This window comes from Lepisma saccharinum, chromosome 12, assembly GCF_977018435.1.
Source record: "Lepisma saccharinum chromosome 12, izLepSacc3.1, whole genome shotgun sequence".
NCBI classification, from domain to species: Eukaryota; Metazoa; Arthropoda; class Insecta; order Zygentoma; family Lepismatidae; genus Lepisma; species Lepisma saccharinum.
In genome coordinates, this window is record NC_139240.1 from 58,927,593 (window position 1) to 58,946,221 (window position 18,629).

An 18,629-nucleotide genomic window follows, 5' to 3' on the forward strand; every position below is an offset into this window, starting at 1 on the left:
CCATGGCTTTTTACAAAAAAAAGAGAGAGGAGAGAGAGAGGGAAGAGTTAAACAACCGACAGCCTACCTACAGCTTTTTACAAAAAAAAGAGAGAGGAGAGAAAGAGAAGGAAGAGTTAAGCGTATTATCTGCTTTCATGTCAGATTTTACCAACCTGTGAGCTGTAGTGTTTAGGTGACAAGCGACCTGCTCAAATATGAGTTGGCAGCACTGACTTATAAACCCATTGGGTTCTCTTGGCATGTTTTTTCATGATGTGTTGCTAGGCTATTGAGCATCTTGGCGTATACAATGTATATATTTTGAGAGGGGGGTTATAGCTTTTTTATGCTGTACGAATACTGGAAGCTTGACAGTGACAACCAACAGAGTAGGTAAACCTACATCCAGGAACTGGCAACACTAGTTTCTGACAGTGAATTTGAAATAAAATATTAAACAAAATACATGAGTAAGCACTGTGATTACAAATAGTACCAGTGTTGTGCCCCCAACTCCAACTGGGCAACTGGGGGAAATAATTGTACAACAATTTGTACCTAATTGTACAACAACTTGTACCTAATTGTACAACATATACACAGACATAAAAGAGAGAGCCTTCCCGCAACTTACTTCATGTACAATTTATATGATTTTACAACTGTGAAAAGAAAGCATATGTGTTCTGTATGCACACATTTATTCTTATTTTTCGAAGTTGAATGAAAGCACATGTTTTTACGCTCTCGTAATACTAACCTTGCTCCACTGATTTTAAATTGCTTCCATCCGCTTTTTTTTTCTGTGTTATTTCCGCATGTATGCAACATTTGCTTTCAATAGACAGAAGGAATGTTAGTATAGCAGGCTCCGAGTTTACAATTTATTAAATTAAACAATAATTTATGTAAGAATATACTTGTACTTACCGAACACAAAATAATAAAAAGCACATGTGAATGTTTGCGTGTACAAAATGCTAATTAGCGAGAGTTAATTAAGCAAGGCAAGTAAAAGAAGCAAAATAGAACAACATATGGCGGCGTGAAAATATGTAAAAAATTCGATTCTGAGGTGGATCGAATTAAAGTTGGGGGATATTTTGCATTTTTTCCCTATAATGTACAAAACATTTACCGTACATAATCTTTTCCATTTACAACAGTATAAAATAAGAGGAATGTGTGACAATATCCATATTAATTAGGAAAGTATGTTGTATGCTAGGTTAGCTAATTGTGTCTTCTACAGCTTCACTGTATAGAGGGAAGATGGAAAAAGAGAGCTCTACAAAAACTAACGCTCTTAACAATATTGAACGCCCCGTGAAAATTACATATAAATAAGGCATAAGCGTATTATCTGCTTTCATGTCAGATTTTCCCAACCTGTGAGCTGTAGTGTTTAGGTGACAAGCGACGTGCTCAAATATGATACTGTTGACAATATTGTACGTCCGTGAAAATTATATATAAATAAGGCATAAGCGTATTATCTGCTTTCATGTCAGATTTTCCCAACCTGTGAGCTGTAGTGTTTAGGTGACAAGCGACCCGCTCAAATATAATACTGTTGACAATATTGAACGCCCCGTGAAAATTATATATAAATAAGGCATAAGCGTATTATCTGCTTTCATGTCAGATTTTCCCAACCTGTGAGCTGTAGTGTTTAGGTGACAAGCGACCCGCTCAAATATAATACTGTTGACAATATTGAACGCCCCGTGAAAATTATATATAAATAAGGCATAAGCGTATTATCTGCTTTCATGTCAGATTTTCCCAACCTGTGAGCTGTAGTGTTTAGGTGACAAGCGACCCGCTCAAATATAATACTGTTGACAATATTGAACGCCCCGTGAAAATTATATATAAATAAGGCATAAGCGTATTATCTGCTTTCATGTCAGATTTTCCCAACCTGTGAGCTGTAGTGTTTAGGTGACAAGCGACCCGCTCAAATATAATACTGTTGACAATATTGAACGCCCCGTGAAAATTATATATAAATAAGGCATAAGCGTATTATCTGCTTTCATGTCAGATTTTCCCAACCTGTGAGCTGTAGTGTTTAGGTGACAAGCGACCCGCTCAAATATAATACTGTTGACAATATTGTACGTATATTGTATTGTATAGGAGACTAGAAGCATATAATTTGGCGAAAAAAAAAACCAGGTAAGGTCATAGAAAATAGTTAAAAAAAAATGAGCAATTATATTTTGCATTGCACAGCATTAGGTATTAAATAACATACCCCCAAAAAATCTCTGCATTATGCGTTCTGAAAAAAATTGCCCTACGTGCCAAATTGCTGTGTCAAGTAAACATTTTCAAAGGCACTGTCGTACTTGTGTGCCGGGAAAGCGAATATGTGCAACCAAACTGTGCTCTAAGTGTGGAAAAAATTTTTCTATTGACTACTTCAAGCAACACCAGGTTACTTGCAAGAGCACTGGAACATCTCTACCGCAACCTTCCAAGCGAAAGGTAGAAGTAACCTCCCTCGATACATCGCCACCTGCCAAACGCGTCAAGCTGGCGAAGAAAGCAGACCGAATTGCGTTTGAGCATTTATTAGAAGACTTTAACATAACATCAGACAGCTCATGCGATGTGCGTAGTTTTCTGGAGAGCGAGCGAGCTAAGATAATATCCATCCTCAACGATGCATTGGCTACATACTCCACTAAATTCTATGCTGTGCTATGCTGCAAGTATAAGAAACCGTCTGATGAAATATATAAATTCTTCCATGCCACAAAAGCAAAAACACTGCATCAGGCAGATGTCACTGACCTCGACAGCATCTACAACAAGTTTGTCGAGGAGTTTGTGGCAAAGCACGAGGAGCATCAGGCTAAAGGCTCGGGCGGTTCGCTGTGTGGCGACCCCCACGAACTTTGTCTGACACTTAGCAAGTTCCTGCCACTGGCAGGGTCTAGCTATATTGCCCTGCCACCCGAGGTTGAAGCAAGGAAAGCTGTTCTCAATATTCAGAACAAAGACACCAAATGCTTCCTCTGGTCGGTGCTGGCAGCATTGCACCCTATACCTAGGGAAAACAATCCACGCCGTGTTAACCACTACACGCAGTATGAGTCGGAACTGGAGGTTGCAATGGCCGGGATTGCCTACCCTGTAGAAGTCTCGCATATTCGCAAGTTTGAGGTTCGTGCTCGTGACTTGTTGGGCCTGCAATTAGCCATCAATGTTTACGGTCTCACCGAGAACGAAAATGAGGTCCACCCCATCCGGGTGAGCAACGTGAGCAACAACAACGAGGTACGAGAAATCAACCTCCTGCTCATCAAGGACGAAACCCATCACCATTACACCCTTATCCGTTCCCTCTCTCGGCTTGTTTCGAGCCAACGGAGCAAAGACAAAACCCACGTCGAGGTGTGTCGCAGGTGCTTGGCTATATTTTATAATCGAGAACAGCAGGGTTACCGGTACATCAGAGGACCCAATATTGCTGCTGAGAAGCTAGCTCGCCACATGCTCTATTGTGGTACCAACAAGCCTGCACGAATTATTCTGCCCGAACCTGGTGCAGTAGAGTGCTTTCGCATGCACAGTGCTATGGTGAAGCATCCTGCCTATATTGTAGCAGACTTCGAGGCCTTTCTTCAACCTCTGTCTAACTGCGAGCCCAACCCCGAAACATCCTCTACCATTTCTTTCCAAATCCACGAGGCCTCGAGTTACTCCTATGTTGTGGTGTGGCGAGACCAACATATTGCCTCCGAGCCCTATGTGTATCGCGGTCCCGACCCGGTCAAACACTTCCTGGAGAGAATGCAACAGGAAGCCATCAAGATAGGGAAGGTGCTGTTGGCCCCCAAGCCCATGCTGCCTCTGTCTCCCAAAAACAAGCATCAGCACGAAATGGCTCTAAATTGTCCTGTTTGCAACTCGGTCTTCACTGACGATAACAAAAAGGTCCACCACCATGACCATTATGGGACCGGAAGCTACATTGGCCCGTGGTGCAACAGATGTAACTTGAGAGCCAGGGACCCGCGCTTCATACCGGTCTTTTTTCACAATGGCTCGGGATATGATTTCCATCACTTGGTCACACATCTAGGGTACGACAATGCGAGAATCAATGTCCTGGCGCAGAACGAGGAGCGTTATATTAGCATCAGCAAGTGGGTGCCGATCCCCAACTCAAGCAGCAGCATCGAGCTTCGGTTCCTCGACTCTCTGAGGTTCCTCCAGGCAAGCCTCGATGCTCTTGCTGGGAAGCTCAGAGACGACCAACTAGTCATTACTACATCAAGTTTCCCGAACTTAGATGTCGCACTCATCAGGCGTAAAGGGGTCTACCCCTACGAATACGTCACAGACCCTTCCAAGTTCGAAGAAGAGTTGCTGCCTCCCCAGGATAAGTTCTACAGCCAGCTGAGAGGTTCAGGTATTACCGACGAGGAGTACAAGCATGCTCAGTCTATGTGGGTCGAGTTGGGTTGCCGAACTTTCGGTGATTACCACGATGCATACCTGAAGCTTGATGTGACGCTTCTTGCCGATGTGTTCCAGGCGTTTCGGGCGACTGCGATAAATATTTACAACCTGGACCCTGTATATTTTTACAGCCTTCCTGGACTGGCATGGTCGGCCATGCTCCTGCTGACTAAAGTTAAACTTTCACTTATCTCCGATAATGATATCATGCTTTTCATCGAGAGAGCTATCCGGGGCGGCATGGTCCAAGTGTCGCAACGCTTCGCACACGCCAACAATCACCACATGGCCACTGGTTACGACCCCTCCCAACCATCAAGCTACATCATGTACACTGACGTGAATAATCTTTACGGGCACTCCATGATGCAGCCACTCCCAACAGGACAGTTTAAGTGGGTTGATCCTTTATACCACGACATCGAAAGCTTCGACGATTCAGAACATGGGTTTTTTGCCGAGGTGGACCTTGACTTCCCCGAGAAGCTGCAGGATACATTCTGTGACCTTTCGCCTGCTCCGGAATTGAAGTGCCCACCTGGCTCGGATCAACCGAAGCTCGTCATGGACTTGGAGCCCAAAAAGCGTTATGTGCTACACTACCGGAACCTCCAGTGGTTAATGCAGCAAGGGGTCTCGGTCAAAGCAGTTTACCGCGTGCTCTTGTTCAGGCAGTCTCCATGGTTGAAGCCGTACATCGAACTGAACACCAACCATCGCACTGATGCCACTTCGGAACTTGATCGCGATTTTTTCAAATTAATGAACAATGCGGTATTTGGGAAGACCATGGAGAATGTGCGAAATCGCGTTGATGTGAGGTTGGTGACGAAGAAAACACAGTGTCGTCGACTTGTTGCAAGCCCGCTGTTCAGCTCTCGAACAATTTACAACAAACAGATGTCTCTGATTCACATGAACCGGGGCAAGGTGCTACTCAACAAGCCCATCTATGTGGGAGCTGCAGTTTTGGATCTGAGCAAGTTGTGCATGTTCGAGACATATTACGGCATACTACGTGCACACTACAACCACAATATCTCGCTCCTCTACACAGACACAGACAGCTTGGTGTACCATGTTCGCACGGCCGATGCGTATGGTGATATAGCCAAAGTTCCAGCTCTTGTCAAGCTCTTCGACACATCGGGCTATCCCCAGCTAAACCGGTATGGAATTCTGCCCCGGAACAAAAAAATACCCGGCAAACTCAAGGACGAGAAAGACGGGGATGTGATTGTGGAGTTTGCTGGACTTCGTGCCAAAGCCTATGCGATCCGGGCTGAGGGTTCTGTAACAAAAAAGGCAAAGGGTGTAAGCAGGCAAGTGGTTCGGGAGCACCTCAAGTTTGAGGATTACCTCGAGTGCCTCAGAACAAAATCGCCCATTCTACAAAAAGAGCATCGTATCCAAAGCGTCGATCATGTGCTTACAACTAATATTGTCAGGAAAGTTGCTCTGGATGCACACGACGACAAGAGGTGTATTCTTGAATGTGGGGTCCATACACTTCCGTGGGGCCACTATCGCCTCCAAACTAGTAAGACCTGCCCAGAGTGTAACAAAAAGTAATAGGCAATGCGAAAAAAACAATTTTAATTTACTTCCACTTCCTCGATTACATGCATGCATGGCACAGCAAAATTAAACTTCTGGAAACTGCTAATTGCAATTTGTACTTATATATATAAAATTCCACATTTCTTATTGTGTGCTATTTTTTTTTTATTTATTTAAAACTGTTCAGTTACTCTTTCATTCTTGACGTCATACACAAATGTTTTCTCTGCAATAAGAATGACACTGCACAGAGTATCTGCAGGCAAGGCATCGTGGAACTCGCATACGATCTTGATGTTGGTACGATCGTTGACCACCACTTGCTTCCTCTTAGATGTGTTGATGACGGTCATGGGTCTCCGTGCTTTGAATTCGCTGGGCGCGTAGTACACGTCCACGCTTCCCTCGGTCACGCGTTTGTAAGCCGTGTAAGCTTCGTAAAGTTTGAGGTAATCGTCTTTGGTCATGTCGAGGTTGTAATTCTCGCGCGGGAACACTTCGTTCCTACCGTTCTTCAGATAAACGTTCTTGATCTTGCAGTCGTCGAACTTGCTGGAATCTTTTTCCTGATCGTTATCGCGTCCGGTCTGAAAAAGCACTACGACGAAATCTGGCATGTCGAACTGTATGTTGTTGAACTGCGTCGTCACGTCGAATTCCATGTGACTTCCCGACGCCATCTTCTGCACGCACTGGTAACCGTGAAAGTGAATCGGCACCTGCGGACTTTTCAAGATCTCCGCTTTGTACTTGAGGGCGTAGTTCGTTTCGTATTCCACCACCGGCATTCTCAATTCCATGCTCCGGATGACGCATTTCGCTGCTTCGGGTAAAGTGTTGGCTATCGGCGTGGTGCCGTCCGGACCCAAAGTAGCGTATCGCATCAGTGCGTCGTTGTCGTTGGCCGCTCTTCGAAACGTAACGCGCAGTCCTCCCTTCCACATGATCTCCTTGTAGTCCGAGAAGAAACCCGGCAGCAGACGCATGGGAAAGAGCACCGTGTGACTTTTCGTCGATATTTTGGTCCCGGCTTCGAATCCTCCGGCCTGGTAGTACGCTGCGTCCGTTTTGGATAATTTCAACGTTCCCACTGCCGTCGACGTGATGCCTGGATAATCTATTCTGTCGATGACGGTGTTGTGTTTCCTCACCTCCACCTGCGAGAACAGGTGAGGCACGAAGTTGTCCACGAGTATCAAGTTTGCTGCTGCGGGAAACGCGTCTCCGCTTTCCTTCTTCACCACGTCGAATTGAAGGTAGAGGTCCGCTCTGTGAGGATGAATGAACCCGTCGCCTACGTCCACGTCGTATTCGATCTCCCTGTTCGCCTCGTTCAGATTGGCGAACGTGCGACGGTTGGGAGGGAAAGATTGCAATTCGTAACTTTCGATTTGCTCCATTTTACATGTATGGTTATTTATTATATGTTGATCTCCACGATGGCCGTCGTAGTGGCACCTGCGAAATCCACCACGTCTCCTTTCTCGTTCGTCACCACCAACTCTATGTCGTCTATGCGGTTGTGACATACTGGAAAATAGATCGGCGAAGAGGGCGTGTAGATGATCGGTTCCATGAACTCGGAACTTGGTTTGAAAGTGGCTATGATTCCCGTCTGCTTGTGACTTCCTAATAATCCGTCCGAAGATTTCGTGATCATGCCTTCCGCCACGTTGCAGTGTACGTTCAGAGTCTCTATGGCCAAGAATTTAGGAATGTTGGTTGCCACGTGCTTGATGCCAGCTTCGAGTTTGGTGTTGTTCTCGAAACCTAAAAGTTCTCCCATGGTGCCCAGGTCCACGGTCTCCGTCGCGGATAGGATTTCCACTCTGTGCGTGACCGAATTTTGAGAAAGGTATGTGCCTTTGGGTAATTGAGCTTGCAAAGTGGAAAGATTGTATTGTCCTGGCGTGACGACGATGTGTTCGCTTCCGACGCTAATTTTGTTGTTGTGCTGCGTAACATTAGGTATGAGGTACATGCTGTAGAATGCACGCAGAGCCACGGATTTAGGATAGACGATGTCGTCGTGCAGCGTGAGTTTCAAGATTGAAGATTCGCTCGTGAGATGGAACACGCCCATCCTAGTGATGCTGTTTGAGGTTCCACAATGCTTTCTGGAAATCCTCGATCGTAGGGTTATTTATTTTAGAGAGAAACGCGAGCACGGAGAGGCAGAGATGACCGCAGTTCACGTCTCCGAAATTTTGAATGCGTTCGTCGTTGTAGTATATAGAGGTTTTGTTCGTTTTCAGATAATGAATTAAATTTGTAGGTGGGACACCTCCGAAAGAATCGAAAACGAATGCTTTATCATTGTCGTTTTTGTGGTAACATATCCAATGCGTGCCTGGATTTTCTTGACCGTCCAAGTTGACTACTCCGCATTCTCTTTTTTTAACGCTTGAAGGTAACGAGTCGGACATGAAAACTCCTCTGAAGTGTTTGATTTGTAACGGTTCGATCAGAGATTCAATGTCTCGGTTGGTGAGTGCTTCTGTTTCTTTTTTTTTAAACTTTTTCATCACGCCCTTTCCTCCTTTCTTCTCCATGGCCAGGTTGTGACGTTTCTGTTCTTCCAACTCGGCCTTGTTCTTCTTCGAGTCGATGACGGTTTTCGCGATGGCGGCACTTCCGCCGGCCAAACTTCCAACGGCCCCCAATGCTGCTAGGATGGCCGGGATGCTGAATATGAAACCTCCGATCTTTTGCTGTTTCCGCGAACGCTGCAATCTTTTCAATTGAGGTGTGCTGAGCAGCAATTTCATTCCGTGTCCTTTCGACAAGCAAGAACGTTTCTTCTCGCGTTGTTTCTTGGTGAGTAACCCATCGAGGGCACCTAGATTTTTAAGATTGGAGTATGGTATCTGGTACACGACACCCTTGGGCTTCATGTTGATGCTCTATGTGTTATTTTCACGGTATGTTATTTATATATATATTCTGAGATTTTTTCTTGTGTAGTTTTTTTACGGTATGTTATTTATATACCCCACCCCAATTTTTGTTTCGTGTTCATGGCGATGGTGGTACCCAGTGCGGCGACCCGTTCACCCAGCGATGCGTCTCTGCTCACGAACCTTTCGAAAGCTGCATGTTCCAATTTTTTGTCTGCTTCGTGACGTGCGTCCAGATCCGTCTGCGTGGTGTTGTAGGCGATGTCGTGATCTTTGCATGCCGCGTCCAACGGATTCACACCCTTGTCTCCTCTCTCCAATCTTTTCTCGAGTTTGGTGCCCGGTCCGCAGTACTGGTAGCCAGGTAGATGCATCTCGAAAGGTAACTTGTTGATGATGTCGTTCACGAGTCCTTTTCCTTCGGCCACGTTCCAGAATTTCGGAGGCAGCGTGTTGATGATTTTGATCAGGTAACCTATGCCCTTGTCGTCGTTCACGATGAAGTTGGAAAGTTTCGTGCTGATCATGTCCACGATGCCAACCTTCTCGTTGTAGAAATTACGGTTACCTGCATTCTCTTCGCCGGCTATCACCAACAATCGGTCCACGAGTTTCCTAACGTCGTCCACCCAAACGAATTCTTTGGGTAACGTGTTGTAGCGTTTGACGCCGCTGCCTGTTTTGACCTGGTTCCAAATCGGTTTGATGAGATTCCTGTACTTCTCGCCGCTGCTCGATTTCACCCTATTCTGCGAGGCGTCGTTGTTCTGGTACAAGGCATCCGTCATGATCAGAATTTCCTTGTAACTTTGGTAATCTTCGTCGGTGTAATCTTTCGGCTGCTTTTTGGCGACGAGTTCCCACAGTCCCACCGTACCCGGATACCTGTTCCAACTATCCTTGTCGCCTAAATTGACTTTAATGTCGTTGCCTTCGAAGGTCACCTTCGATTTCCCAATCTTCCACACCACACCGCCGCCTTCGCTGGTTTCCATGCTGGGATACAATCCGAACACTTCATCCTTGTCGAATTTCCCCGTACTCAGGTAGTCTCGTGCCAAAGGTCCCAACTCGATTTTATCCGAAGACGACGTGCTACCAATGGCTCGACGTCGTGCAGGTGCATCCTTCAGTTCGAACGGCGTCGAAGGAATGCTCGAAATGGGCGTGGGTACGGCGTAACTTTTAGCTGCGAGCGGTACGAGTTCATTAATCAAATTTTTATTTTGTTCCGTGACACTTTTAATTTCTTTACCTAGACTGCTGATGGCATCGATCACGGGTTGATCCTGACGTTTCTTCTCTTCGTAGAATCCGCGATTCTCGGATTTCCAACCTTTGAAGCGTTTCGCGAGGTAATCGCGAAGCTTGAGATTTTCGTCTTCGATTTTTCGTTTCGTCATGACGTTATTTATACACGTCGTTTCTCACAACGTTGCAACGTTTAGAAAGTCGTTGATTTTGTTTCTGTATTTTCCGTCGTTGGGTTTCCTCGTCATGTCGATCGTAGCGAATCCGAAATCGTCACCGTTCCAGCAAGTAGAGCAGCAGCGTTCCGAAAATTGATTGTAGTTCATGTCTCCGCCTACGTAGTCATCGTACGCGTGCTTGAGGTTGGTGTGATCTTGACGAAACAAACATATGAAATTAGCGTTGTCGCGCACTAACTGTTTTGGAATTTTGGAAAACGTTTGAGCTAGGTAAAAGCAATCCATTTCTTTGTGATTGCTTTTACCTAGCTCAAACGTTTTCCAAAATTCCAAAACAGTTAGTGCGCGACAACGCTAATTTCATATGTTGGTGTGATCTTGACGAAACAAACATATGAAATTAGCGTTGTCGCGCACTAACTGTTTTGGAATTTTGGAAAACGTTTGAGCTAGGTAAAAGCAATCCATTTCTTTGTGACGACCTTGCGTGAAAAAGTTGCGAATTTCATTTTGATTTTCCAGGATGGCGTCGTCGAACACAACGACTGAATTTTCACGACAATCGTCGAGTGGTTTTATTTCCGAGGCGAACGTTGCAATGTCCAGACCATCGTACAGTTTCATCAGTTGCTGGTATTTGGATTGCTCCAAACTTTTCGAGAACACGTACAGGTGCCTGTTCTTCCAATCTAACCAATTCGGTGCGAGGAGAAAATTGTCCACGAGCAGTGTCGTTTTCCCACACCCCGAAGGACCTACGATCAGACAGCGGATGCTGTCGGGAAGCAACTCGCCGTTCTTTTTTTTTTCTCGTTTGACTTTCCGGATCCGGTAGACGCTTCACCACGTTCCACGTACTCACAAGATCACTTCGTTCGCGTCGATCCAACTCTTTTCCGGAAGTCCCAGCCATTTGACAAACAGTTTGTCACCTTTCCTACGCAATACTTTCTCGATGAGGTACGTGTCGGGGTGTTTTGTTTTAGAGAGTTCCTCTTCGTAAAATCTTCCTTTCAAAATCTCGCCGCTACTATCTTTTATTATATACGTGTGTCGGTTTCCGGGTAGAACTCGAACCACCGTAAAGAGTTCCGTGCTCCAATTTTTTGTGAATCCCTTCTCGAAGGTGCGTTTGAATTTGCTGATCCTCACCTGGTCTCCAATTTTGTATTTAGCTTTTTTTGTCGTGGGTGTGTACTTTGGACAGTAAACTGTAGAAATTAAATGCTGCTCGTCGGACTTGGTAACGTCGGCTGGCTTCAGGCCTATTGTTCTGTGTACCGTATCATTATAGGTGTCGACGAGTTCCGGCAGGATGTCGACCCACTTGTAATTTCCCCGAAGCGTGAATCGTTTCCACATGTGTGTTTTCAAGGTTCGATTAAATCTTTCCACGATGCTGGCTTTGATGTGACTGAAGGTCGAATAATGTCGAATCTTGTGTTTTTGAATAAACTTTTGGAATACAGCGTTGTAAAATTCTTTACCGTTGTCCGTTTGCAGAAACCGTGGTCGTCTGCCGCCGCTTTCGCGAAAAATTGTCTTGAATGCTTCCGTGACGCACGTTCCCGTTTTGGCTTTCAAAGGTAGAGCCCATGCGAATTTCGAAAACGTGTCTATGACGGTGAGGAGGTACTTGTTGCCCTTGTTCAATTTATGTACGTTTTTCAAATTGCCGCTACTCATCTCCACGAGGTCGCTTTGCCAGAGGTCGTCGATGCCCTTGGTTACCACAGCCAAACGTTCGTAGTTACGGCGTGCAGGTTTATGCAATTCTTCGACGATGGCTTGCCTAGACATTTTTTCTTAGAGATTACGTTTCAAGAGAAGCACAAGCGTGATGGGATTCAAAGAGGGTGGCACTTCGCTCGTGTTTTGAATGATCAGCTTATCGCCGGCACTCACGTCGAAAACGGTGAGATCTTCGTCTTCGTGTATTTCATATATGTTGCGCGTTTCGTTCCAACGTGCCAGAGGAATGTTTCCTGCTTTCTGGACACCACGATTCGATATCAAAGTCATGGTAGGAACGCTAGCTTTTCTGCCGTGAGACCAGTACGAAAATTCGTTTATCTGAATCGTGCCATCGAGGAGAAACTTGTAGTACGGATGATAAGGATGTAACATGTACAGTTTGTTACCTTCGACGAACGTGGAGATTCTCTGTTGATTGGGTACGCTGTTGATTTCGATGGCTTGCAGAGAATGCAGTTTAGCGAATTTAGTGTCGACGCCGAGCAGATTACTGTGAACGTGTCCGAGTTTATTTTCGATGGGCAGCAAATGCTCGACTATGGTATCCGTTACGGCAGACAACGACGGTTTGATTTTCACTTCCACGTTCAACTGCTTGTAGTTTTCGTTGAGTTCTTGCAACTTAGCACCGAAAGAGGCCAGCGTCGATTCCTGCGTGGATTCCAGCACTCCGACTTGATCTCTGATGTTGACGACGATGTTCTGAAGGTTCTCGACTTGATTCAATTTCGAGCTCTTCTCGGTAAGATCGTTCACGATGCTTCGCATCTCTGTAAACTGCGTGTGAAGATCGGCGACGCTCTGCGAAGTGGGCAGCGCGACACCAGCGAACTAATTTCGTCTCGAATCTGTTCCACGTTCGCCGTTTCCGTTTCTAGTCGTTTCAGCATTCGAGATATGTTCCTTTTCAAAGCGTGCAATTCTTTGGAGGTGGGGAGATTGGCCACCCTACTCTCGAGATCGCTCAAAGAACTTTTGATGTCGCTCGATTCGGATAGTGCCGTCACCGCCGTTTTCAATTTTTCCAAATCTTCGCTCGAAGGCACGCTCGTCCGTAACGATTCCAAGTCACCCTGTATGTTGTCGAGTACGTGATGAAAATGAGCGAGATTCGTTTCGACGTTTAAATTTTCTAAATATTCGATCTTCTGCTGAACCGTGCTCAACGTGTCTTGAATGCTCGTCAACGCTCTCGCTTCAGCGTGAATATATTTAATTTCTTCGTTGATCAATTCCAAGGACGCCTGAAGCGTGGCGATGGTGGTTTGAATGTGTTCGAAATCTTGATAGGCCTCCAATTGAATTTTTATGTTCGCGACGCTTTTACCGATGACCTGCAGTTCGTCCGACGATGGTAGGTTCGTCATTGTATCTTCCAAAGTCTGCAACTTGGATTTAATTTCTTCCAACGTGCTGGTGAATTCTTCTTGTAATTTGGAAACGACGACATGTAAGCGTTCTGCATCTATATCGTTCACGACGGTTTGAAGTTCAGAGAAATTCTTTTCGATTGCGGAAGTTCGTTCTTCGATTTCGAGTTTCAGTTTTTCCAAATCTTCATTTTTCGATTGAAATTGCTGTAATTTGGCCAAATCATTTTGAAGCGAATCCACGCTCAACTGTATATTTTGAACGCTGTCGTAAGAAGGTACGTCGACATAATTTTTTATGAGCGTTTTCAGTTCGGAATCGATTTTCAGAATGGGGTCGAGACATTGCGTTTGGAGCGTAGCGATTTCCGACTCTAAACTTTTGTTTAAGGTCTCCTGCAAAGCGATCAAATCGGTCCTCAACTTCTTAACTCGAATGTCCAACATGAGAATCTCTTCTGCGTGGTCTACACGCTTGGTGTTGCCGAAAATGTCGTTAGGCATTTTTGGTTAACGGTTATTTATAATAGGATAGACGATTCGTAATTCTACAAAAAGAGGAATGAGTTTGTCGTAATCTCCGAGGAGTTCCACGTACAGGTAATCTCCTGCAGACACATCGTACGTAATGTTAGAAAGCATCTTGTCGTGCTTGATTCGAAAAATATTCTTGCCGGTAGAAATTTTGAATTCGCCTGCGTTTTCCGGATTCACGGTGATTTGAAGTTTCCCGTCGATCGGAATTTCGTAGAAATGTAAATTGTTATTAAAAACATAAAACATCTTGCCCACATCGTCATTCAGTTTCGTCCAAATGCTGTTGAGATGAACAATCAGTAAACCATTGAGTTTAGATAACACGGAAGGTAAGAGGTTATTGAAATTTGGCGGTGCAGTCTCCATGTTGATCTGTTTGCGGAAGCCAAAAAGATTCATTGTCCTTGTTAGTTATTTAAGAATACGGTCAAAGTTTTTTTTGTAATAACACGCAAAATTTTTTTTGTTTGCTTGCGTCACAATACAGGCACGCGCGCGCGCGTGTGTGTGTGCGACACATTGTTCCCGAAAAAGGTTTACAAAAGTCACGATATATAAACATTTGGTCCCACAGTTGGAAAATTACGATAAGTTGCATTCAAAAGTTTCAAAATATCATATAGTGGAATTTTTGTAGAGTAGGTAGGCAACACCGACGAGGCTCGAATCATCATTTGAGGCTCGAAATCATTATTTAATGCTCGTCGGTGTTGCCAACTCCTATTTGTAGGTTAGCTTAGCCAGTGAAAAATCATATAGTGGAATTTTCTTCGGATGGGTTGGCAAAACCCAAGCCTCAAAAAAGGAACATCCAATAGAGTTGCCAGATGTAAACAGAAGGCAATAGGTACCCCTCATAAAAAACTACAGTAAACCCACAGTGTTGCCAACACTAGGCCCCCCCCAACAGTATTGCCAGACATAAAAAATACATGGACCCCTCAGGTCCTTTGATGAAAATTTACAGTGAAAAAACCCAGTAGGTTAACAACACTGTCAAAAAATCTACGGTAGTGTTGCCAGATGTAAACAGAAGGCAATAAACCCCCCCCTCATAAAAAGCTACAGTAAAAACCCACAGTGTTGCCAACTCTGCCCCTCAAAATATACATCATAAAAAACTACAACAAGCGCCACAACCTTGGTGATTTTTTCGGGTAAGGAGTTGACAACACTGCGCCATCAAGTGGAGATCATGCCTTACGAGAGAAATCCATTAAGGCAATCGAGCCCCACTTCCGGTTTGTGAACTCTCAAGCAAAATTGCCAGCTCCTTGCTTTTTAGGTTAGGTTAGACCAAAAACCTTGGTGATTTTTTCGAGTAAGCAGTTGGCAACACTGCGAGCCCCACCGAGCCCCAATTCTTGTTTCAGTACCCGGACACTAGGTCTACTGACGTGTTAACTTAAAACCCAAAATTTTCGTGGGAAGACTTTTGTTAAAACAAAAAGAGATAAGCAATTAGTTTTGACTTCAAATATAGTTTACTAAGGATAATATCGAAAACACACAAAGTAGTGTGGCTGCGAGTGTTGAATGCTTTCTCTCCCTCCCTCTCTTTCAAGAGATCATTAACAGATCTACATCAATAACAACATGCACAGCACAATACAATTAAAAATGTGGGAAGAACCAGCAGTTCTTCTGAATCGTCTTGTATAATGGAGACTAAAATTACAGCCGAGGGAGATAAATTAAAAATAATAAAATAACAATGATGTACTGATTGTGATTGTTGTAGTTTCTAAGAGCCTTTAAAATTCAAAAGTGAACATGAACAGAGGAACATTTTCATATCTAGCATGATAAGAGAAACATGGAAAAACTTAATGTTTTTTGATCGACATTTCAGTCCAGGTAGACTATTGAATGTCATCTATTGGATTAATGCATACGTTCGTAGCGGTTTTCTTTCACCGTGGCAAAGGTTTTCTATTTCATACTCATTTGAGATGAACAAAAGACAAAAATTAATCAGTAATATAATTTCCGACGCTGTCTATGACTGTCTACCAACGCTAGGACAGTTTTTCGATTTTACGCGCGAAGAAACCCGTTGGTTTGTTGTTAAAGACGTCGCCAAGCCAAGCTTGAACAGCATTTTCGTTACCAAAGGCGTTTCGGAGTTTCGTTACCTTGGAGATTGGTGGATTGGGAGCTGAAAAGGTGGAAATCTGAAGGCGCAAGATCGGGGAAGTAAGAAGGATGTGCAACCTCCGCAACAAGCTCTTGGGTAGCAACTTTTGTCATGTTAGCGGAGTGCGGGCGTGCATTATCGTGTTGGAGCAGCACTTGATGCAGTCTTCCTGGCCTATTCGCTGGTTTGTTTTATGTTTTCCCTTAAAGCTTGCGGTATCCTGAACCTTACCCATTGAATGCAAATGTCGCACGATGGTTTAATGATCAAAATTGCTAATTCTCGGCTCGACTGACGTGGATCATTGTTGATTAAAGAGTTAAATGGCCTTAATTATAGCTCGATGGTCTTCTGTCCCTCTCTCTATCTCTCTTCCTCCACTTTTATCTTTCTCTCTCTTTCTTTTTCTTCCTCCTTTCTTTCCTTAGAAAAATGAAAGAAAGAAAGAAGGAAAGAAGAAAAATGAAAGAAAAATAAGAAAAGGAAGAAGGAAGGAAAGAAAGAAAGTTTCCTTTTCCTTTCCTTCTTTCTTTCTTTTTCTTCCCTCTCTCTCTCTCTCTCTTCCCCCCTCTCTCTCTCTCTCTTCCCCTCTCTCTCTCTGCCCTATCTATTTCTTTACTTCCTTCCTTCTTCTTCTTCTCTTTCTTTTTCTTCTCTCCTTCCGTCTGGAAAGAAACAAGGAACGAGAGACAGGGAGAAAGAGAGAGAGAGAGAGAGACCACCGAATCTCTCTCTCTCTTTTTCTCTTTCTCTCTACTTTTTCTCTCTCTACTTTCTTCTCTCTCTCTCTTCTCTTTATTTCTTTACCTCTTCTTCTTTTTTTCTGAAAGAAGGAAGGAAAGTACTCTCTTTCTTTCTTTCTTTGAAAGCAGCCAAACATTCGCTGCATTCACTCCTCTGTTACACCCAGACGGAAGAATATGTCGGAAGTGTTCGCTTTTTTCCACTTGACACTTATTGTTCTTTAGGCCAAAAATAACACTGTCTTCCTTCAAACCTGCAAAATTCACAAGCATAACAATGCCACTCCAATTGATGAACGTAAAAACGATAAACAAACACCTAACATCGTAGTGTTGCCATACCAAACACAAACATTACGAACTTATGCATCAACCCAATACAAATAACAATTATAATTAAACAATCAATGCAATTTATATCTGTTTCAGAGCAACGATAACAATCGAGTGCACAATGGAGTTTATTCTTTATCCGCTGGATATCCAAACCTGTCCGTTGGACTTGACAAGTTGTAAGTATAACTTTTTTCCTATGGTTAAACATTTTACCACAGTAATTTCTCCCATATAGCTTACACCATGGCGTAATTTATGGTAATTTTGGTAACACTTTACTATAGGGGTGACGAATTTCTTACTTTTTACAGGAGAAAGTACTTACGCAAATGAGTTTCTGTAGCGTTGTGGAAGTTCGTGAATGTAGTTTTGATCCATTTTAATGCGAATGCATGTTGTTTTCTGCGAAAATATCTGTCCGACACGCTGTTTCTGCTGCCGCCATTTGCTTTCTGCACGAGAGCACAATGTTACGTGTGGTAGATGACGTAAACCCCGTAGTCAGTGTTTCAAACTCGCCGTGTTTTCACTTGTCGAGTATTTTTATTTTTTTATTTTTTTTACTATGCTTGCCTAACCTAACCTAACCTTACGGAAAATGGTTTGTGGGGCTAACGTGAATGGTTTGTGGGGCTAACGTCAATGGTTTGTTAGGTTTGCATAATTTCAAATCCGGGTACGAAAGTAGGTATTTTCCGGTGAACAAGGTTGCAACACTGCATAAATCGACAAAACACTCTCACAACGCGCGATGAACCAATACGCTATCGCCATAATGTGTGTTACAGAATCGAAATAACGAGTAACAGTAAGTACTCGTAAATGTAAGAAATAGACATTATTTTCGTTAGAAATTCATTATTTCACCTAAAGAATTGTTCCGCAATGCAGAATAGTACGTTAGCAATGTAAAAAAGTGCGAAATAAATGATTTATAGGTGTCACCCCTATAGTAAAGTAGTACCGTCATTTTAACACTAAGTGAACTCTGAAATGTCAAAAAACAAGATGATATTGGTATTCTTACAAAAACAATATGACCTTCATAAGTTTTCCATCAATGTTCTTACCATGAGAGCTCAAGTAACAAGTGTGTCCTGGTGGTGCATTTTACATTACCACTGGCTCACAACCTTCCCTACAGAACTTACAAATTTGTTCGAAAGAAAATGCTTTTATGTCAGGGAAATATTCTATTGCATTAATAGATATAGCAAATTTGCAACATAAAACTTCACATCGATATCTATGATTAATTTTTAAGAAAGGAGCAGTTCATTTGTCATCATTACGTTCTTTAAAAACGTTCTTTCGTTTCCTGTTCGTTCCAAGTTTATAGGTTAATGGTAATGATTATATCCAGCGCCGTAGTTCCAAAATTTTCGGATGGTATACCCTAAGTTTCT

The 18,629-nt window shown here is 43.6% G+C and overlaps 1 protein-coding gene across 1 annotated transcript in view; it reads left to right on the forward strand.

The window, feature by feature from the left end:
- The window catches only part of LOC145996501 (gamma-aminobutyric acid receptor subunit delta-like), a 169,645-nt gene that overhangs the window by 28,576 nt on the left and 122,440 nt on the right, over nucleotides 1–18,629 (forward strand). Inside the window, exon 3 of the mRNA XM_083133003.1 lies at nucleotides 17,317–17,399. Within this exon, the coding sequence (XP_082989129.1) occupies nucleotides 17,317–17,399 (83 nt within the window). The remainder of the gene's footprint in view (nucleotides 1–17,316; nucleotides 17,400–18,629) is intronic.